Below are 23,131 nucleotides of genomic sequence, written 5' to 3' on the forward strand. Positions count from 1 at the left end.
ACCTGGATGATTGTGTCCCAGGCTCAATAATGTTATTTAAATTCTATTTAAAATTGATTTAAATATTGAAATCAGCCTCGCTAGATAGCTGGGCCTGGTAAGTTTCTGAGAGGTGAGAAATTAGGCGTGAATCTGATTTTCTGCCTCTCTCATAATCTTGCTGGCTCGTCCAGCCCATCAGCCGGCAGGATGGGAAGGTAAAATCGCCCCCTAGAGGCAAGAAGATCGCAAGGTGATCTATTTGACATATATAAAACTCTTAAAGGTTTTGCAGATGCTGAGAAAATGTTCTTCCTGACTGGGAAATCTAGGGGCTAGATTTTCAGTTGGCACTGAGTGCAAGTGCACATTGAAAATCACATTCCCAGAAAGTATCACTTAATCTCAATGGGTCTAGATGCATCACCAATTTCAAAGGGAAGGTGGGAGTGGGGTACTGGGACTTACATTAAATGGTCATTGAGGTCATCTAAAGGTTTGAGAGAAGCCTTGGAAGTATTAAAAGGCCTGACAGTCAGAAGGCACAGAGAAATTGTGGTGTCTGAGACATGTCATGAAAACTGTGGGAAACAAAGAAGGCTATTGGATGCACTATTCAACATATTTACAAAGTGGAGAACATGCAACTGCTCAACCAATGGCAGAGTTGTCATGTCTGGAACTGAGAGACATAACTTTCTGAACTGTGAGTAATTGGACCCTTGAGAAGTATATGGGGCTGCTGACATCACTTAAGCAGCAAAGATTGGTAGTCAAAGCCCTGGTCAAGCAAAGAGCCATGTTGTGGAGATGCTGGCGTTGGACTGGGGTAAACACTGTAAGAAGTCTCACAATACCAGGTTAAAGTCCAACAGGTTTATTTGATTGCACACGCCACTAGCTTTCAGAGCATTGCCCCATCATCAGGTGAGTGGGAGTTCTGTTCACAAACAGGGCATATAAAGACACAAACTCAATTTATAAAATAATGGTTGGAATGCGAGTCTTTACAGGTAATCAAATTTTAAAGGTACAGACAATGTGAGTGGAGAGACTGTTAAGCGCAGTTTAAAGATGTGTAAATCAAAACAATACACATCTCTTTAACCTGTGCTTAACCCTGTCTCCACTCACACTCTCTGTACCTTTAAAATTTGATTACCTGGAAAGACTTGCGTTCCAACCATTATTTTGTAAATTGAGTTTGTGTCTTTATATGCCCTGTTTGTGAACACAACTCCCACTCACCTGATGATGGGGCAGCACTCCAAAAGCTAGTGGCGTTTGCTACCAAATAAACCTGTTAGACTTTAACCTGGTGTTGTGAGACTTCTTATGAAGCAAAGAGCAGCAGGTGAGGGAATGGAAATCAGAAGAGGCGGTGCTGACATTGAACAGAGTAGCAAGGAAAAGCTTGGGCAGGTGCAGCCTACCAGTCAAGGGGAGGCCAGAAGAGCACAGTGGAATTCTGAAAGTGCCATCAAAACGTTAGGTGCCCCTCCTAAAAGTCAGCAAATTGTAGATCAGTTATAGGAGACTTTGCACATCTAGGCAGTTAGTTGTTTGCTGCCTGCTGTACAATATGACAATACAAATAGGCCTAGAGTTGGATGAAGAGAGGAACCTAGAACATGTCTCTTTCTTAGGAGAGGACAGGGGGGAGGAAGAGGAGAATGAAGGTGGTTACTGTAGAGAGCCTAGGATCCAGACATTGGATAAAGGTCACCAAGGCAGTCCAGGTCTCATGCTGATCAGCAGGATGGCATGACCACAAAGGTGACCTTTGTGCCACTTGAGTGGCCCCCTCATCAGTGTCTCCACCAATTTCAGCCCTTTCATGATATTCTGACATGCTGAGTGAGGCTATTGGCTGGGATGCAGTTGGCAAGATTTCCTGTGTTATCAGAGAGACTGAGGAGTCCAGAGTGAGGAAATGACAATGACAAGCTCAGCCTTGTCAACCCTGCAAAATCCACCCGATGAACATCTGGGCGCCTGTGCCAAAATTAGGGGAGAATTGATTCACAAACTGGGCAAGCAACGATTGACATAGTCATACTTATGGAATCCAAGTCACTCACTATCCTGACTTGGAAATATGTGACCGTTCCTTCACTGTCACTGAGTCAAAATCCTAGAACTCCCTCCCAACAGCACTTTGAGTATACGTATACCTCAGGGACTGCAGTCATTCAAGAAGGCAACTCACCACTATCTTCTCAAGGGATGTGAAGTAAGTGCTGGCTTAGCCAGCACAACCCATATCCCATAAATGAATTTTTAAAACATTGGCTTCCAAAATGCTGGTCATTCTGTCGGAAGTGTTGTTTACGGCCACGATACTCCCATCCTGCAGCCAGGAGGATCCCACAGCAGCTGATACACAAGTGTTCGTGCCCTGCTTGCAAGTCTCAGCGCCAGATTTCCGCAGTATCTGCACCGCGCCGAAAATCGGTGTGGAGACACACAGATCATTTAAATGGTTACTTCAATATTATTTAAATAGGATTAGCAGGCCTGCGACTGAATTCTCTAGGCCCACTAGCCTCTCCCTCCCCACCAGAGTGTTTCACTCCAGCACAGATTACAGTAGCTCCACACTCCTGACCTCACTCCACCGTCAGGATAGGTTCCAATTCTTGAAAATCTGAAATAAAAACAGCACAGGGCTGTGGTGAGATGAGAGGAGATGATAAGAAGTGCATGTTTACACCATCAGAAGCTGTTTAGGTAGAAGTAAGAAGATTTGGAATGTGGATACCTTCATTATCATACGCTGCAGCTCTGCTGGTGGTGATGCCCACAGTGATGATTGTCTTTGTATCTGCAGCATTGTCTCCTCCAGTGGGTTAAAATATGAAGACAGACTTGTTCCTCTCCAAATCATTTCCTGCTGGCCCCTTTCATGTGTCACCTTTTCCTGCAATAAGAGGGAAGTGTATCAGCATGTGTTGTGCATTATGTTTCTCATATGGCTGTCATGGTTGCCAATTTGTGTGAGTTATGGATGCAAGGTTTGCCGAGGTGCTTAAGTGTGTGAGAGTAAAGTGAAGTACAGGTCATGAATCTGTATTAACAGAGATTGTTGGTAGATGGGTGATGAGAGTACTATGAATTGAGCAGTGGATGAGGCCAGTAGTGCAGTTGATAGAATATGGCATTTAACGATAAATTAATTGATCTTGAGAACTCATTGTTTCCGCACCCTGTCCCAGAGATAGTGAAACGAATGGTAACACCACCAGACAGATCAGTTAACCCAGTGGATCAGGTTTACAGTCTGTCAATCTCCGGTTTCTTAATGCATCATTTTGTTCCTATTTCATCGGCATTTCATTAATTTCAGCATTTCCTCTGCAGCTCATTGTTAATATAATGAGAATTTACCAAAACAAAACAAGTGATGTGCTGCTGTTTTTTATTGAATCATTTTTATTTGATTGATTAATATTAGAGCAGGGGGCGAGCTCCCTGTTTACACTTGCATGTACAGTGAATGTCCAGTTTGTGGGAGACAAGTTGACTAATATCTCCTGTCAGAACAGGAACAGAAAAATCTATCCTTGACAATGAAAGCAGTTGGCCCAAATTACAGGAATTGTCTCTACATTTTAACCTCTATTCTGTCTAGTGTATCTGGTAACAAGCCATCTATTGCTGGATTTACTCCTGGCCATGTTTACACTCCAGTGTAACAGAATTGTAAACTAGGTGGTGTGTAAGCTGTGCATCCAAACCATACCTGTTCCATTCTTTTTTCTGGTTGCATTAAGTTAAAATCAGGGTTTTGTTTCTTTAACTCAGAAATGTTATTTTTATGCCATGAGAGTTTTCTGAGACGAGGAGAGATTTATCTGGTTTTTGAAGGATTTTACCGATTTTGTAAGCAGATATTCTCACTGGTTAGTTTTATAGGTTACTGGAAGGCTCCAAATGTGTATCAAGTAACAAGTGATCAGTCAATGATAATTTCACAAATAAATTATTTTGTTATTTTCTGCTGTTAAGTCTGAATGTGATGTCGTGGAGGTATAACCATATACCTTATCCATGTTATTGTTTCTCAATAGACTCATAAGTATAGAAGAACATGAAAAAAGATGGTCATTTGATCACTGAGCATTTTAACTAAACTGCAGCATTTATCGTTAATTTATGATGTAGCACCACCTAGTGGCTCCCACATGGAGTTGCCAATTTATTTTGTCAGGCGTGTGAACAGAAGTTCACCAAGAACCTTCAATCTGTTTGTAGATAAATACATAAAATATTTTTGAAATGACACCTTGCCAGTTCATGCCAAAGTTAGAATTATAGAATCATAGAATTCCCTACTGTGCAGGAGGCCATTCAGCCCTTCGAGCCTGCGCCGACAATAATCCCACCCAGGCCCTATCCCCATAACTCCACATATTTACCATGTTAATCCCTTGACACTAAGGGTCAATATCACATGATCAATCAATTTAACTCACACACCTTTGGAGTGTGGGAAGAAACTAGAACAGCCGGAGGAAAGTTGTGAGTTGTGGAACACTCATTCTTCATCCCTTACATTTTTTAAATGTGAATGTTACTGTTTTCTGTGTTGGATATCAAATTATCTGAATATAGCCTGTTCCTGGTTTGAATTTCCGCAATTTATTTTGTCTCTTTGAAGCTTTTTCAATTCCCTTTGATAGTTCTTCATTTTATTTGGTTTTATTATATATATAGCACAATTTTCCAGGGTATTGATGAAAAATACAGGGACTGGGGATTATGTGGTTGGGGATAAGAACACACAGACTCAGGAGGTTTTGAAAACAGAGCTGCAAAACTGAACCCAATATAATTGGCAGATGGAGAGGACAGAGTAAAGGGATAAAGGAACAGCCAGGAAATACTAAGAGCCAATGGGGAATTACTGGATAATGCACAGAGATGATGAAGGCCTGAGCTTGGTAGATCAGAGGAACAGAGCCACAGCTTGGCTAATAGGCCACAGAAAGAGCCAATTCTAAGCCAGCAGATCAGATTGGCTTAGTCGACAGTCACTAGGGCAAAGCTGAGAGATTATAAGGGCAGAAACGAGAGATGGAGAGGGGACAAAGCAAATATCATACAGGATCAGAGCCACAGCTTCAGCTGTGTATCATAGAGAAGGACTGGACAATTAAAGGCCAGAGCCAACATAATCATAAACCAAAGATGCCTAGAGCTGAATACAATGCAACAATAAGGCAAACAAAAAGTAGGAAGATTAAGAAATGAACAAGTGGGCAAATAAAACAACATGAAATAGAGAAAAATACATTGCAAAAATATTAAAGTTTATTTGTTCGTCACAAGTAAGGCTTACATTAACACTGCAATGAAGTTACTGTGAAATTCCCCTAGTCGCCACAGTCCGGCCCCTATTCAGGTCAATGCACCTAACCAGCATATCTTTGAAACTGTGGGAGGAAACCAGGACACCTGGAGGAAACCTACGCAGAAATGGGGAGAATGTGCAAACTCCACACAGACAGTGACCGAAGCTGGGAATCGAACCTGGCGCTGTGACGCAGCAGTGCTAATAACTGTGCCAAAATTCAGAAAACTAGAGAGCAAAGAGAAATTAATTAATTATACAGATGGAAAGAATAATAAGATAAAAATCACTGAATCCCTACAGTGCAGAAGAAGGTCATTTGGCACATCGAACCTGTACCGACCACAATCCCACCCAGGCCCCAGCCCTGCAACCCATTTACCCTGCTAGTCCTCCTGACACTAAGGGGCAACTTAGCATTTTTTGGATGTGGGACGAAACCAGAGCACCCAGAGGAAACCCACGCAGACACGAGGAGAATGTAAGAAAAAAAATGTTGAAATGGAAGACATGATAGAAACGGCATAGGAAGCAATTTTTCCTTAAAAAAACAAGCAAACAGAATTCAAAGAACCAAGGAAGTATGACAACGAGCATTGGAATTCTCCCATATTGAGAATAAGTGCAGTGGTGGCTTGCTCCAGCAGCGCCTGCCCCACTGACCAGAATAGCAGGATCCCATGTCAGATTCTGCGCTTGGAATCTGTTTAATTAGGACTTGGGCAGAGAAATGGCCGGTGGACATTAATCTAGACAAATGCAAGGTGATACATTTTGGAAGACCAAAATCTGGTGTGAATTATTCAGTAAATGGCAGAACCCTTAGGAGCATTGGCATAGAGAGACCTAGGTGTACAGGTACACGGATCCTTAAAAGTGGCAACACAGGTGGATAAGGTGGTCAAGAAGGCATACAGCATGCTTGCCTTCATTGGCCAGAGCATTGACTAAAATGTTGGCAAGTTATGTTATAGCTGTATAAAACTTTAGTTAGGCTGCATTTGGCATATTTCATGGCGTTCTGGTCTCCACACTACCAGAAGGATGTGGATGCTTTGGAGAGGGTGCAAAAAAGGTTTACCAGGATGTTGCCTGGTCTGGGGGATTTTAGGTATGAGAAGAGGTTTGATAAACTTGGATTGTTTTCGCGGGAAAGATGGAGGCTGCGGGGCGACCCAACAGTTGTCTATAAAATTATCAGAGGCATAGATAGGGTGGGTAGTCAGAGGCTTTTACCCAGGGTGGAAAGGTTGACTATAAGAGGGCACAGGTTTAAGATGAGAGGTAATAAATTTAGGAGAGATGTGCAGGACAATTTTTTCACATAGAAGGTGGTGGGTGCCTGGAATGCACTGCCTGTGGAGATGGTGAAGTAGGCACGTTAACAGCGTTCAAGGTTGATAGACACATGAACAGGCAGCAAACAGAGGGATAGAAACTATGTGTCAGCACACACTTGTTGGGCCGAATGGCCTGTTTCTATACTGTATTGTTGTTTGTCCTTTGACATATGGCAGCTGTTTTAATGAGCATTCATGAGATGTTTTGATTTTGATTTGATTTATTATTGTCACATGTATTAGTATACGTGAAAAGTATTGTTTCTTGCGTGCCATACAGACAAAACGTACCATTCATAGAGAAGAAAAGGAGAGAGTGCAGAATGTAGTGTTACAGTCATAGCTAGGGTGTAGAGAAAGATCAACTTAATGCGAGGTAGGTCTATTCAAAAGTCTGATGACAGCAGTAAATCAACGCAAATGGAATTTGTGCCAGTTGCCAATGGGATGACTGACCCGCCATTAACCTGACATTGGGAGAATTGCGATGTGATTGTAGACCACAGGTTTCCAATTTATTGGGTCTCACCAGATTCTCCATGTCCACATTCACCAATAGCAGCTGTGGGTGGATTGGGAGAATTCTGCCCCAGGTCAACAATGAATTGGATCAAGAACCAAAGGAAATTGTACTTTTAATTGCATATTTTTCATTACAGAAACTAATAGTAAATGGAATGCACTTTAAACATAACTTTATATGGTCTAGCGTTAGTCATCCTTGTTAAATAATTAACTAAAGTTTAAAAGGTTTGTGTCATTGTGTGAAATGCCACATGAATGATTTTTGTGTCGTTAAAGTTTTAGCAGCATTGGAGTGGGAGCTACTACGGATTCAACCAGAAGACACAGTGTAAGGAGTGTACCATCAGATGGAGGTTGTTCCATAGAGTATTCTGTGTCTACAGTAGACCTAAAATGCTTTAAGTTAAACTGGATGGAGATCATTCAGCAAAACAAAGAGAAATGGAAGGAGCTGGCAATTCAAGGTGTGTGGTGGTGATTTTTATTTTGTGTCTAATCATTCTGTCTGTGCAAACATGAATCTCATAAAGTATCAGATTGCTACTTCAGCAGTTCATGCTTTTTAGACTCATACGAACATCCAGTACCCAAGATACCCATAATAATATGTGAAGACCTCATTATTGCCTTTAACTGTGTTGAAGGAGATTGCTTTTTCAATTTATTATCCTCACCCTGAGGCTGGCTGACTCTAGGTGGGGTAAAATTCCAAAAGAATCAGCACCCCTTCACTGCCTGACCACATATGCTTTCTGGGGACTTACTTGGCAAATACCAGCAAATTGGGCAAGGAGAGCTTCACAATTGAACTCAGTTCTGTCCTCACCTGAAGTCCACTCCAAAGCACTCACTAGCAGGGGTCATTTGATATGTGTGACAATGCTCGCTGCTTTATTAAACCCCAACTCAGAGATACTGGGGATGAAACTGGTCTTAAGCAATTACTGTAGCACAAGTGATAACAAATGGGCAGCTCCGTTTTACAGTTGCCTAATCTTCCTTTTCACTGAAGTCAGTAGAAAGAGTCTAAAAGAAGCTGATAAAGAGTCTAAAGGAAACTGGAACAACCTTCTTCTGCCCCATTTTGCAACACTGCTCAAGACCCATCTCACCTCCATTGAATCCATAGCAATATCCCAAATATCATCACAACTGGGGCTAGCTAAATGCAGGAACCATAAAGCACACCAAGTGCCTTTCTAATCAGCATTGATAATCAGACAAATGAGTTACCAAATAAAAGCTAATTACTGCGGATGCTGGAATCTGAAACCAAAAGAGAAAATGCTGGAAAATCTTAGCAAATCTCTTCTTTTCTTACCTTTTCTCCCCCTTTGTTCCCCTTTTTCCTCTTTTTCTCAGTTTTACTTCTCTCCCATCCATCTCCCGTCCTCCCCCCACATCTTCATCTGTCACAGTTTACCCTGTGATTTCAGCTTCTCTGCCTTTTGGCCATTCACACCTTCTGTTCTCTTTATGGACTGCCATTAGTACCTCTTAGTGTTTCCCTTGTTTTTGTGGCTATGACTCATCTTTTGTTCTCTCACCCTACAGTATAAGTATCTCCCATTTTCCGTGCCTTTTAGCTTTGACAAAGGGACATCCGGACTCGAAATATCAGCTCTTTTCTCTCGTTTACAGATGTTGCCAGACCTGCTGAGACTTTCCAGCATTTTCTCTTTCGGTTAACCACCGAGTCATTGGGAAACACTTGAAAAAGGTTCTTAATATACAAGTCAGCAACCAAACAGTATACAGCTTCTGCTTCAGTGAAAGTGCCCTCATTTGATTGCTCAATAGTCTGTTAATCATTAAAAGCAAATCACAACTTAATTGAGCTGTGTCTAGTAGCAATGGAGAAATGTGTTCAGTTCTTCAGGTTCTGCGTATCTTGACAGCATGGCTATAAAATATTTAATTTCTGTAGAGTTTAAATTTACTGTTTTATTACATTCTGAAGTGTTGGTTGATTTTAATTTCCTTGATGCTGATTTATATGATCCCATTAGTGAGTGACTGGTTTGGTAATGATGCGTCAAGGTTTTTGCTTAATTTTCCTGGAATAATCCCTAAACCATGCATTGTGGTAGTGTGATGACGTAAGTAAGATTATTATTTAACTAAGTGACATTAAGCCTCTGACAACGAGTGACTATAATTGCCAACCGGATGGCATAGAATTTAACCATTGAGCTGTTGTTCGAATGCATTGACCATCCATCTGTAGGGGGCTGTGCCTATTTTGAGAGCCAGGCAGTACATATTGGTTACAAAAAGTTCATCCTTATTCAGCTTTCCACTGTGGTAACATTTGATGGATCAGAAACTGGTGCATGTCAACAAGCTTCCGATGTTATTCTTGTAACTATTTCAAGCCATGATAGAATCCCTCTTAGTCAATTACCAATTGGACTAAACCTCTCAATTCAGAGTTGTCTCAGATCCTAACAGCAAGACATCCATTTCCTGCCTATAATATACTCTTCTAGTGATTTATAAAACAAAAACAACCTGATGGGAAAAGAAAAAATAAAACTTAATGTAAGTCAGCAGTGCATCAAGGCTGGATTCAACAGTTGATAGGAAGAAAGAAGGCTAGACTTCCAAGTTCCCTGACAACCAGCACCCACCTGCAAACCCTGCTCTAACCTGTCCCAATAAAAGGGGAAATGTTCTACTCCTTAGCATCAACATCCCTCAACTTGATGAGAGCAATTCCCATAAAATAAACAGACAGAATATCTTCTACATTCAATGGTTAGTTTTCCAAGAGGAAGTTGTGTAATTCCTTTAGCAAATGAAAAGTATAAGCAGCAGTGGCTGGGGGAATTGGTCTTGAATTGAAAACTGGGGCAAAGCAGACATCATGCAAGCAATGCTTCATGCAGATGTCATGGACATTCAAATGTCACCAGCTGTCAGAATGGTAGTTGAGACGCTTCTGGTAGGAACATAATACGTGAGAACTCATATTCAAAAGTTGGACTCCACCCCCACTTCTATTTCTTTAGTCCAGAAGTCAGGTTTCACAGAACATAGAACATTACAGCGCAGAACAGGCCCTTCGGCCCACGATGTTGCGCCGACCAGTTAAAAAGCAATGACCCTCTAACCTAAACCAAACCCTTTCCATCCATAAACCTATCCACGGATCTCTTAAACGCCCCCAAACTAGGCACATTTACAACTGCAGCAGTCAGGGCATTCCAATCCCTCACCACCCTCTGGGTAAAGAACCTACCCCTGACATCCGTCCTATAACTACCACCCCTTAATTTAAAGCTATGCCCTCTCGTGCTAGCTTTCTCCATCCGAGGAAAAAGGCTATCACTGTCCACCCTATCTAAACCTCTAATCATCTTATATGCTTCAATAAGGTCCCCTCTTAGCCACCTTCTTTCTGACAAAAACATCCTCAAATCCCTCAGTCTCTCCTCATAGGACCTCCCCTCCATACCAGGCAACATCCTGGTAAACCTCCTCTGCACCCTCTCCAAAGCCTCCACATCCTTCCTATAATGTGGGGACCAGAACTGCACACAATACTCCAAGTGCGGCCGCACCAGAGTTTTGTACAGTTGCAACATGACGCTGTGGCTCCTAAATTCAATCCCCCTACCAATAAACGCCAAGACACCGTATGCCTTCCTAACAACCCTATCTACTTGATTCCCAACTTTCAGGGATCTATGTACACATACACCTAGATCCCTCTGTTCATCCACACTATTCAGAGTCCTACCGTTAGCCCTATACTCTACACATCTGTTATTCCTGCCAAAGTGAATTACCTCACACTTTTCCACATTAAACTCCATCCGCCACCTCTCGGCCCAGCTCTGCAACTTGTCCAAGTCTCCCTGTAAACTAAGACACCCTTCCTCACTATCTACCACACCTCCGACTTTGGTGTCATCAGCAAATTTACTAATCCACCCAACTATACCCTCATCCAGATCATTTATAAAAATTACAAACAGCAGTGGCCCCAAAACAGATCCCTGAGGCACACCACTCGTAACTGAACTCCATGACGAATACTTACCGTAAACCACCACCCTCTGTCTCCTATCCGCCAGCCAATTCCTGATCCAATTACCTAAATCACCCTCAATCCCATACATCTGCATTTTCTGCAGAAGCCTTCCATGGTGAACCTTATCAAACGCCTTACTAAAGTCCATGTATACCACGTCAACTGCCTTACCCCCATCCACCTCTTTGGTCACTTTCTCAAAAAACTCAATAAGGTTAGTAAGGCACGACCTACCCTCCACAAAACCATGTCAACCAATTTCTCCCCAGAGTGCATTATTTGCTGAATTTTGAGATTCCCCAAATGGGCAAATATCATTTTGCCTAGTCTTGTTGATTCCTGAATTGCATTATGTCTTGTTGCTAGCTGTTGCTTTACTCTGCCAGGGCTGTGACACTTGTGAATCTAAATTTGAACCCCTTGTTTTAATGAACTGATTGTAACAATAAGCATTTGTTGAAGGAATGAGAGGGCATTATTGAGAATACCAGAGGGGCAAAACAGAGCTTTGTTGATGGGAACAACCTTCACTCTAATTACACAAATTATAAAGGGCAAAAGTAGTGTGACTCCTGACAATTATATGGAGAGGTGAAGTACAAGATTTGGGTCAGCAGAAATGGTAAACTTACTGAGGTGTTTGATTTCATGAGTGGCCATATTAGTGGGTCATTAGTCCAGTTGAAACTATTGATATGATATTGATTTATTATCAGAACTTTAAAAAGTCGTTGATTTAGTTATGATAATAAACATTCCATTTTTCCTTCTTAAAACCATTTTTGCAAGATACAGAAGAAAAAACAAGGCAAGATACAGAACAGAACAAGAGTGATGATGATAGTGTTGAGGAGCCAAGTCTTGTAGCAGCGGCTGATAACACGAATAAAGGACATGATGAACAATTCTTGGAAAAAAACTCTTCTCCGACCAAGGCACCTACCAACCAGCATTCAACCAGCCGACCATCTGCCAGCAGTCCAATGCTGCAAAAACATCTTCATGCCATCAGCTCTGATTCCACTATTTGGGAAAATGATTCCAACCAAGCAGAGACTCTGATTCAACACAGAGCACCATGGAATGGTAACTCCCATTCACTGATTAGGTAGTCAAATTTTAGGAAAAATACGTCAATTATCATTCAGCGGAAAGTTAGACATGCTGTTCTTTTCAATGTTAAAAATTGGTATCTTCTGATTGATTCCTGATATTAGTTAGGGACAAAAGGTAAAATGAAAGGGTTTAACATAAGGATGTTTAAAACCAGGATGCAACTTCATATTTACTAATTTTCCTTTCCCTTGCTTGTCTCAAATAGTGCATTAATATATATAAAGTGGACAACAATTCCCAGAAGTAACAGGATATGAGAAATGGTTTCATTCATGCCTTACTAAATATGTTAACACATAAAACAAATACCATGTTTCTGGGAATGGCTGTGTTAATATTGATATGGTATTTGCTGTTTGTTCAGTAAGATTACGGCAGTCAGCATGACATAACAATTTCCTACAACATTGTTGAGGGCCATAAATAATGCTGTTGTCAGATTTGGCAATTTAAGCGCACTTCCTCCAATTTAGTATGCTGTATTTATGTATTGAAGTTATCAAAATCAAACTGTGTGACTGTTTTGTTGAATTTCTCCATTGTGTTTGCAAGTAAGATCGTGACCTGTCTAGTTATGATTTAACAGCCTCTAACAAGCTTTAACAGCCCTCACTATTCCTATGACCTGTTTGTCATTTGACTCCTACACTGTTCCAACCAACTTTAAAAGGTATTGCAAAAATATTGTACTTTACTCCTCTACACTCTGCATCTGGTCTGACCTTTATACCTTAGCAATTTTCTTTTCACTTGCCTGTTGCTCCCAACCATCAGCCATTTACTTTCCCTCTATAGGAGGTACATGTGTTCAATTTTAACACTGGGCCAGTTTGCAGCAGATGGCTGCTGGTCTGAGCTGGAAATTCATAAAGTACTACAGAAAGGTGGCCTGAGCTAATTTAATACACAGGCCCTAGATAAATCCTCCACATCAACTTATCACCTGTTCTAGGCAAGATGTCAGGGAACAGCCTGGAGGCTATCCACTGACTCCAGAACTGGTTACCAATGTTGTCCCCACAAGTGGCTTGTGCTTGGGAAGGAGGGGAGGATTTATAGCTGGGAAGGCCTGAATTAACTTTGTGGCACCTAGAGGAGTAAGAAGTCTCACAACACCAGGTTGAAGTCCAACAGGTTTATTTGGAAGCAAACGTCACTAGCTTATGGAGCGCTGCTCCTTCGTCAGGTGAGTGGGGCGTTTACTACCAAATAAACCTGTTGGACTTTAACCTAGTGTTGTGAGACTTCTTACTGTGTCTACCCCAGTCCAATGCCGGCATCTCCACATCATTGCACCTAGAGGAACACAGGAGATCTCAAACTTGCAAGGAAACTGAAAAGCTTTTCTGGTTTTAACCTTTTCCGGCCCTTGACCCTCATGACCTCTTTCCTTGTCTGGTGGGTAAGCCTACTGTAGCGTCCCACTCAAGCTGTTAAGCAATTACTTAATTGATGTACTCAGCCCATTATTTTTAATGCACGGTACCTTTAAATATTTTTGCAACCATGTAAATGCATTATTTATCACTGAACAAGTCACGTGAAGTACTTCTCAGTCTGCTGTGTGACCACATGCTAGTGCATATTAGCTGGAGTATTGACACTGAGTTCAAATTGAAGTTCAGTCCCAATAATGTCATTAAAATCATACATTAAAAAAAGGATCTTCAGGCATTAGGTGAATTTCCTGCTGTTTCCTCAACTAACGCTCAGCGATTTCAAGGTAAATAATAATGGTGATTTTAAATAGCTACCCGTCAAATTGGTGGAACTAAAATTGCTTGATGTGTGTAACTTAACATGCTTTTCATTGCTTTATGTAGCTGTTGTGTATTTTTAATTCATTTTCACCTCCAAGTTGCTTTTTGTATGTCAAAGAATGAAAAACTTGTATTTATATAGTACCTCTTACAACCACAATATGTTCCAAATTGCTTTACATCTAATTAAGTGCTGTTTTCCCATAATTACTATTATAATTTGAGAAAACGCAGCAGACAATCTGCACATAGCAATGAAATATTACCAGCTCACCTGATTTGGAATGTAATTGGCCATTGTACTATGTACAAGGTAAACTGCAGCAACTCACCATGGCTCCTTTGACTGACAGCATCTTTCAAAACCACAACCACTGCCACCTAGAAGCACGAGGGCAGCATAATGTGAATATCACCACCTGCAAGTTCCCTCTCAGTTACACACCATCCTGACTTCAGAGCTACATCACAGTTCCTTCCCAGTCACTGGGTCAAGGTGTCGAGGCTCCCTCCCTAACAACACTATGGGGGTACCTACATAACATGGCCTGCAGTACTTTAAGAAGGCAACTTGCCACCACCTTCTCAAGAACAATTAATAATCTGTAGTAAATGCTGACCTTGCCAGTGGTGTCATATCCCAAGACAAATAAATGAAAGCATACCCAGGAGAATGTGTTCTGATGACAGATCTATGACCTGAAATACAATCCTGTTATTCTCACTACACAATATTGTTGAATGTTTTCAACAGTTTTGGTTTTCACATCAGGAATGCCTTTGCTGGCCTTTGAAGAGTGCCCAGGGATAGTTAATATCCAACTGAGGGGACAAGTGGGCCTCAGTTCAATGTCTCATCTGAAAGGAGGGACTTTGACAGTGCACCAACCTCAATGATATGTTTAGATGTCTGAAATGAGGCTTGAATGCACAACTTCTGACTCAGAGGCATGTGTGCCATTTATTTATCCAATTCCAGGATTTTAAAAAATCAGTTTGAAGTCTGTGTGTCCGTCCCTCAGACTCAAGACTTCCACCTGTTGTTGCCTCTCTTAAACCTGGTTCACTGTGGGGGCCTAAAGCTGCTTTATAAGGCTTAATGCTGGCCTCTTCCTGAGCAAGCTGTGTGACATTCAACAAGGCAACAAACACGTGAGGGCATCCCCCAGTGTGCACCAGAAGTCTGATGTAATGTCAGGATGCCTGATGTTGACCATTTTGTCCCTAGCAAATAATGCTTACATCACTCTGCGGACAGCAAGGACAAAGTTGCAAGATGGACACTGCATTAGTGTTCCTTAAAGGACCATTCACTCAATAGGGTCAGTCTGAAGAGCTTCTTTTATTGCAAAATGTTTGGAAGTGTAGGATCATAGAATCCTTATAGTGCAGAAAGAAGCCATTTGGCCAATTGAGCCTGCACCAACAACAAGCCCACTCAGGCCCTATCCCTGTAATCCCATTAACCATATTAACCTCCCTGACACTAAGACTGGGATTTTATGACCTTGCTCGGGCGAGGCTTGTAAAATCCTGCCCGAGGCCAATGGAGAATTCCTTTCTGAGAGAATTGGGGCAAGTGAGCCAATAAAATTCTAGCCTAAGGGTCAATTTAGCATGGCCAATCAACCTAACCTGCACATGCTTGGAGTGTGGGAGGAAACCGGAGCACCCGGAGGAAACCCACACAGACACGAGGAGAAAGTGCAAACGCCACACAGACAGTTACCTGAAGCCGGAATTGAGCCCAGATCCCTAGCCCTTTGAGGCAGCAGTGCTAACCACTCTGCCAATGTGCCACCCTAAATACGCTGGAGTGTTTTAGAGGCACTGTGATGTGTTTCTAGATTTACTAGTGACTGTTGTTTCAGTCTGACAGGGAGAGCAGCAGATTAGATTTTTCAGAGTAGTTTCATTGCAGTGTTAATGTAAGCCTTACTTGTGATTAATAAATTAACTTTAGATGACCGGTCCCTGTCCACCTTTAGACTTTAACAGGTTATGAGTAGCAGTTGTACTGCCTCTAGGGCTGCAGCACAACAGGGAGATGTAGAGAAGGCTGGGAAAGAAGGAAGCTCTACGTTATTGCTTCTGCCAACTTGGATTGTGGACTCCTACATGTTACCCAAAAGTAACAGGAGCCTATCTATCAGGTTAACAATGCACCGAACATCTTGGTGTGCATGCCCATCAGCTCTCTCCTGCTACCCTATTGAGGCCCTTATCTGTGTCCTTTGCAGCAGAACCTGTCTGTGACCTCACCCTCCAAAGAGCCCATTCCTGCCATGTGCTAATCCCAACTCTATGCTCTTCTCCAAAGGAAGTCCCAGTAACTTACTTGGTGGCTTTGAATGTTAGACCAAGTGTCAGGACCATTCATCAGTGTTGTTGCTCTGTCTCTGTCTCACTGTCTCCCTCTTTGAGCTCCTGTGTCTGGATAGATTGCAATTCTTTGCGTCTGAAAGCAAGAAATCAGGGGAAGGTTAGGATCAGGGACAGGGAGTGGAATGGGAAGAAAGAGACCCATGGTCACAGATTCAGCAGCTTGGTAGCAGAGTGAGGTTGTGCTGGGAGTTGAGAAGAGACATGTGGGATGAAAATACCATCAACCTCAATGTCCTCAGTGGTGTCAGATGACATGAGCTCTATTGTACCAAGCCCCATGATGCTGAGAACTATTTCCTTCCTAGAGCTCAGGAGTTGAAAGCATCCATATCAAACAACACCTCCTGAATGCCCCCCTCCTGTCTTTAACCTTGTCCTACAATAAAAAGAACTGAATGTCAGTGATTGTGCAGCATGGTGTCTGACTGAATCGCTGAATAGTTGAAGGTATGTGGTGGTAGTGAATATTGGTTGTGAGGCTGGAGGAATCAATAGATGGGTGCAGGAGAAGTGAATATCTGAATATTATGTGTGAATTCTGAGTGTTAAGGAGTGCTGCTGAGTGTGTGATGTGGATGTAGTCCTTTGAGCAGCCTGAGTGATTGGTGATGTGGTGCATGGAAACCATGTGAAAATGACGCTGACCTTGACTATCTGTGTGAGGTCATTAGACTTCTGATGGCACTGTAGCCAGCTCCTTGGGTCCAAATGCTGGAAATTGACCTCCCTGGTCATCTACTCCCATTCTCCCCTTAGAATGTTCCTCTTGGTGCCCTGTGGCAACATGGCATCTCTCCTCCTGCCTAGCTCCACCACTAATACCACATGTCTCACATTGAAACTCTTTCTCTATTCTTCAATTTCCATCATTTAAATTTTACCAATGTTATTCAGTGCAGTTTCCCTTTAAAAGGGATATCACTGAGTACAGAATCAGCCAGCAGCATGAAGAAGCAATGTGGAAGTTATGAGGTTTATATAGGTGAAGTAGATGCACACATAATTGTGGTGCTGCCCTCCTCAATCAGAACCAACTTGAGCAGATTGCAAATTGCAACCCCCATACCTAAAACCTGGGGCCCACACATTTCTAACCTAACTACCTTATATGATTTGTAAACGAGTGTAAAGTTATTTGCAAAAATGAAGTTAAAATTACTGAGATGTAGGTAGCAGCCTCAAGATAAAGGGGGGGCGGTTTAGAACGGAATTGAGGAGGAACTTCTTCACTCAAAGGGTGGTGAATCTCTGGAATTCTCTGCCCGTTGAAGTGGTGGAGGCTGCCTCGCTAAATATTTTTAAGACGCGGGTTGATGGGTTTGATAAGAGAGGGGATTAAGGGTTATGGGGAGAGGGCGGGAAGGTGGAACTGAGCCATGACAGATCAGCCATGATCTTACTGAATGGCGGGCCAGGCTCGAAGGGCTAGATGGCCTACTCCTACTTCTATTTCTTATGTTCTAGATTTATTCAATTAATGTTCAACATTGGACTAGTTTGTTGATTATTCCATAATATTGATGCAACTATTTGGACAATAATGGTACTTAAAAATGGTTGTGTTAACAATTTTTCTATTGATGTTTAAGACCCTTAGATTTTATTAATGTTTTGCCTTTAGTTACTGAACTATTGACAGGACATTGAGGTCAGGTATTCATTTCATTTTTGCTCTGCAAATATGTGCACTTCTTTCCCATAATTTTTGGATTGAATATTTGAATCATGATGGATGTTTTTTCAAACTGGAAGAATGTCACAGACAATGAGAATTAACTCATTAAAACTAAAGCGGATGGTTGGTAAGTGGATGAAGTTACGTTCGTGGGCAACTCGCCATATTGCTCTAGACAAAGCTGTATTAAGCTGTTGGAAAGCAGATTAGTCTTCATTCACAGGTAGCAGCTAAGATTTGACTCCTAATATTGTTTAATACTTTATTAGTAATCCTTATTACAACATAGAAATATTTAAGCATGGGAAGAGACCTTCCCATTTCACAAACCTACCTTTATATTTCTCAACCACCCCTCTCATTGATCGTTCAACCCTTCATACTGTTTACTCTCCTTGGCTTATTCCACAGCTCTGCCATCCCTTGGGTAATAAATTTCTGCTTCAGTGTCAGTGATAGCCTGTATTAAATGATTAAATGATTCAGCTCTTTTTCTGGAGTAATCTAACACCACATTGGCTAAGTATTATTTTATGATTGATCTGTTCCCCTTTTTGAATTCTTGCTCCATTCTTTTTATTTATGTTCATCCCTGCAGAATTGCCACTGCAACTCATAGGTTCAATGACTTAAAGAAAACCTAACCCTTTTTGAATCTGTCTCCAATATTTCACAAAGACACTTTGAAGCTCTCCTTGAATTGTGGCAGAATATTTTCAGACACTTCCCAATCAAAAAAGTTCCATAGGTTTGACTTACCTGCAGTTAAGGTAACTTTAAGGAACTCTTCTGCAAGTCGCTCTTTGCTTTTCCATGCTTCTTCTTTTCAGAGTGGGCAATGCAGCTGTTGCCAGAAGCAACATTGTCTAATTTTGATATTCTTGTGACATAGCCAGTCAGACTGTGTCATATCAAGATTCCACAAGCTTGGACACTTGAAAGGGAGGCGGCTGCATGTATCCATCTCAAATATGAAAGCCACATGGACCATGCAGATAGTAGCCAGCTGAGCTGCTTGTCCCCTGGGGAAAGAAAGTAAACCCGCCCGTAACCTGTGCTGGGTGGACTAATTTCAAAGCTAGATTTTTCACTCAACTGTTGGGCCATCATACTTCTTCAGCCTAAAACAGGCCTATTTATGACTATCCTACATTACCAGTTGGTAAATCAATTGTCCATATAATGCCATACTTTACCTCCCATTCTGTGACACAATAATCATTAATTGCTCATGCGGAACTTTGTTCTGAGCTTAATAAAAATAAATGATACAAGGGCCAGAATTCTCCGGTCTCGGACACCCCACTCCACTGTCAGCGTGAATGGAGAATTTGGCGCTCAGCCAAATCTTCGCTCACTGCAGTGGGACCAGAGAATCCAGCCACAGGTGAGGCCAGAGAATTCCAGCTAAGAACTTCATTTCTTCCATCCAACATGTTGGAAATAACTTTGAGAAATCCAAGAAATCTATTGATCAGAATTCTTTGACCTCGCCTGCAGCTGTGAGCGGAGAATTGGCTGAGCACCAAATTCTCTGTTCTCACAAGAAGTGGCAGCAAGATGAATAGGATTGGAGAATTACAGCCATATCTCTTCCCTGAATCAATGCTGATGATTGACGAGCTCCATTCTTTCCAAGTGTTTACTCACTAACTCTCGTAGAGTCATCTAGAAGTCCTAATATGCGAAACTTTCTGGTACAAGATTTAGTAATGTTTCTGATGCCCAGGAACTGTTCTGGAATTCTCCGACCTTTCAGTGAATGGAGATTTGGCTAAGCACCAAATTCTCTGTTGTCACTGGCAGCAGTAATGGGGCGTCCAAGACTTGAGAATTCCGGTTCTCAAGAGTAAACCTGCCAACAACAGTCAAACCAATGGCAAAGGAAGACAGATCATAAACAAAACAATGTTAATGCTTACATTAGTTAACATGTATGGATTAATCAAGGACATCCATCACTGATTTGTAATCAGCAAATAGAGCTTGACAAATTTAATGGGCATTTTCAAACCAGTGACTGATTGAATAGATAAAGGAAGTGCATTAACTGTATTATGTACGGCTCAAGGTGTTTCACAAGAGGTTTGTTGGGAATATGTTATAAGGGAAAATGTAACCACATGAGAGACAGTCGGTTGATGATAAGGAAATAAAAAAAGTTATGGTAATATAGTGCTGCTTGGATTGGAAGTGATGTAGATAATGATGGACCTGCTTTTGTTCTTGGTATATATAAGTAATTTGGACTTGAATACAAGGGGCATTTTAAAATGTTCTCATAATCCACAAACAGGGGGTGGAATTCTCCCAAAAAAATTCAGGGGCTGGGTTCTATTCCTGCTTGGGAGGCTGAAACCAGAGAGCCTGTGCCCTCTGCACATGCGCCATGCTGCCGAACTGTCATCCTCTCGTTTGCTGGGCAACTTGATAACTGACCAGCCTGAGACCCCCATAGAGTTGCCCCAACCCCCCCCCCCCAACAAATTCCTAATTGCAGGGCCCCTGGCCATTCCCGGGCCCAGCTCCAAACCCCCCTGCCATCTGTCCTGGACCACTCTGATCTGCAGCCCCTGTGTGCCGCGCCCCCCCCACCCACCACAGATGCCAAACCCCCAGCAGGCAGACCCCCCCAGCCCACCCAGTCTCCAACTCCCCACCCCCCCTGCAGTGCAGATCCTCCCTCCCCCGCAGGCATCACCCCCCCCCTCAGCTGACCACCCTCGCCAGTCTGATCAGTGGTTTCCTTCTTTCTCTGACTGATCCCAGTGCAGAATGGCAGCGTGATCCCCCAGGCCCTGACCTCATCAGACACCTCCTCCTAGCCCCTGTCCCTATCAGACACTCCCCCAGCCCATGCCCAATGGGCAGTGTCAAAGTGCTCCCTGGACATGGGCACTTTGTCCCTTGGGCAGTGCTGGGTGCACAGGCTGGCACTGTCAGGGTGCTCATGGCTGTAGACACCATCCCCCTGCTGCCTTGACTTCCTGAGAGGCCCCAATTGCCCCCTCTTCACTCCAGCGGGGTCAGGCCTCCAGTTTCCCGAAAGTAAACCCTGCTTTGGAGTGAGACATTCTGGAAGGATGGCAGAGGCTAGCAGGGCAAGAGAATTCAGTCCTGGGCCCATTAATTACATTGAAAACAGATTTTAAAATATATTAAACTTACTTACCTGGTCTTCCCACCCATTTTCAGCATAGATCTGATGACACCAGAAATTCGGCACTGACTGATGCACTCACAGCCAGAATGCATGCGCGAATCCCAAGCATGTTTGGCCGTGAGATTCTCCCACCCCGCTGTGCTAAAAAATTAATGCAGCGGGGTGGGAGAATCGCCCCCAGAATGTTTAGTAAACAGTAAGAACATAAGAAAACTTCAGGAAGACTTTGGAGGTTGCTGTATAGACAGAAACCATTGCCAGATACAATGAATACTTCTGATGTTATATATTCTGGGTGAAATTTCAAAGAGAGAATGTATTTAATGGATAGATCTGAGGGGTTTGGATCAACAGGGAGAACTTTGGTTCAACAGTAATATTCCTTGAAAGTACAAGTGCAATGGGCTAAGCCATAAAATAGTTAATGGAATTTGAGGCTCTATTTATCAAGACAGCATGAGAATTTATACAGAGCATTGACTAGGCACCAATTAGACAACAGAATGCCCACCGCCTTAGAGAGCTTTCAGGATTGATTCACCAGGATGAGGAAGGACTTCACATAGAGTCATGGAGGTTTACAGCATGGAAACACGCTCTTCGGCCCAACTTGTCCATGCCGCCCTTTTTTTTTAAACCCCTAAGCTAGTCCCAATTGCCCACATTTGGCCCATAGCCCTCTATACCCATCTTACCCATGTAACTGTCTAAATGCTTTTTAAAAGACATAATTGTACCTGCCTCTATGAATATCTCTGACAGCTTGTTCCAGACACTCACCACCTTTTGTGTGAAGAAATTGCCCCTCTGGACCCTTTTGTATCTACCAGGACTGGACAGGATATCAAGACTATTTCGAATGGAGCAGCAGATATATTTAAATGGAGGTTTTCAAATTCCTGAAGAGGTTTGATAGAGTGAAATGGATTAAGAGTTCTCGTGGAGACACAATGATGAAAGATCATTAATCTAAAAATTATTACCAGGATAAGGAGGAGGGAGACCAGAATGTTTTCATGGAGGTTTCTGGAGGAAATGATGGATGCTGAAGCCATTTGAAAGGAAATTGGATAAATATTTGAAGAAAAAATACATAAGATTATGTATTGATAGCGAAGTAATGGGATTAGTTTTCAGTTGCTCCAGAAAGATTCTGAATGGCCTCCTCCTATGTAATAAGTTGTTAAGACAACAGGATGCTGCAGTTTATATGTCTTTACACTCTGGGAACTCATGGTACTAACGCAGTACGTAGTCTAATATTAAAGCTGTTTTAAATAACAATAACCAAACATCATTTATAGAAAGGAATAGGATCCAACATAATTTATTTTCAATGTTTATCTTATTGATATTTGAGTTCCTTTGCTGGAATACATGTCCAACCAAGCATGTTAATGATCATCTAATGACACTTAAACTCCCCCTACACAGCAACAAGTAAACAATTCTGAAAAGTATGCACATCCACACAATGACCAACCCTGATGAAGACAAGGATACATTCAACGATGACCTCCATCCTGATGACTCCTGTGTTAAAGTCAGATAAGCTACTCATTCTTGGTGACTTCAACACAAGTGTTGGTGCAGTCATCAGGTGTGAAAAGGATCATCAGAATAAAGGAAGTTAGCAGTTGTAACAGTAATGGTTGCTTGCTGAGGATGTGTGGTGAGAATGAGCTCTTAATCACCAACACAGTTTCCTGCCTCTCTAATTGCCTCAAGACATCTTGGATGCACCCCCATTCTATGTCATCAACAGGTAGAGGGACAGCTAGGATGTGCATGTATTGAAA

General features: G+C 42.2%; 1 protein-coding gene and 1 long non-coding RNA gene across 8 annotated transcripts in view; one reads left to right on the top strand and one right to left on the bottom strand.

The window, feature by feature from the left end:
- Window positions 1-23,131, top strand: part of pde1a (phosphodiesterase 1A, calmodulin-dependent) — a 555,040-nt gene that overhangs the window by 522,770 nt on the left and 9,139 nt on the right. For 5 of the 7 annotated variants that reach the window (XM_080198871.1, XM_080198872.1, XM_080198877.1 and 2 more), the window contains 2 exons: window positions 7,474-7,661; window positions 12,023-12,319. In XM_080198871.1, the coding sequence (XP_080054997.1) occupies window positions 7,474-7,661; window positions 12,023-12,319 (485 nt within the window). The remainder of the gene's footprint in view (window positions 1-7,473; window positions 7,662-12,022; window positions 12,320-23,131) is intronic. The other 2 variants (XM_080198874.1, XM_080198876.1) reach the window with 1 other exon arrangement.
- LOC145350044 (uncharacterized) lies at window positions 1,335-10,196 on the bottom strand. The gene is made up of 3 exons (XR_013888157.1): window positions 8,519-10,196; window positions 2,741-2,899; window positions 1,335-2,626 (listed from the first exon to the last, which is right to left on the bottom strand). It is a non-coding gene; the product is annotated as an uncharacterized LOC145350044 (long non-coding RNA).

Source organism: Carcharhinus amblyrhynchos, chromosome 11 (genome assembly GCF_965287045.1).
Source record: "Carcharhinus amblyrhynchos chromosome 11, sCarAmb.v2.hapA, whole genome shotgun sequence".
In the NCBI taxonomy this organism is placed as follows: domain Eukaryota; kingdom Metazoa; phylum Chordata; class Chondrichthyes; order Carcharhiniformes; family Carcharhinidae; genus Carcharhinus; species Carcharhinus amblyrhynchos.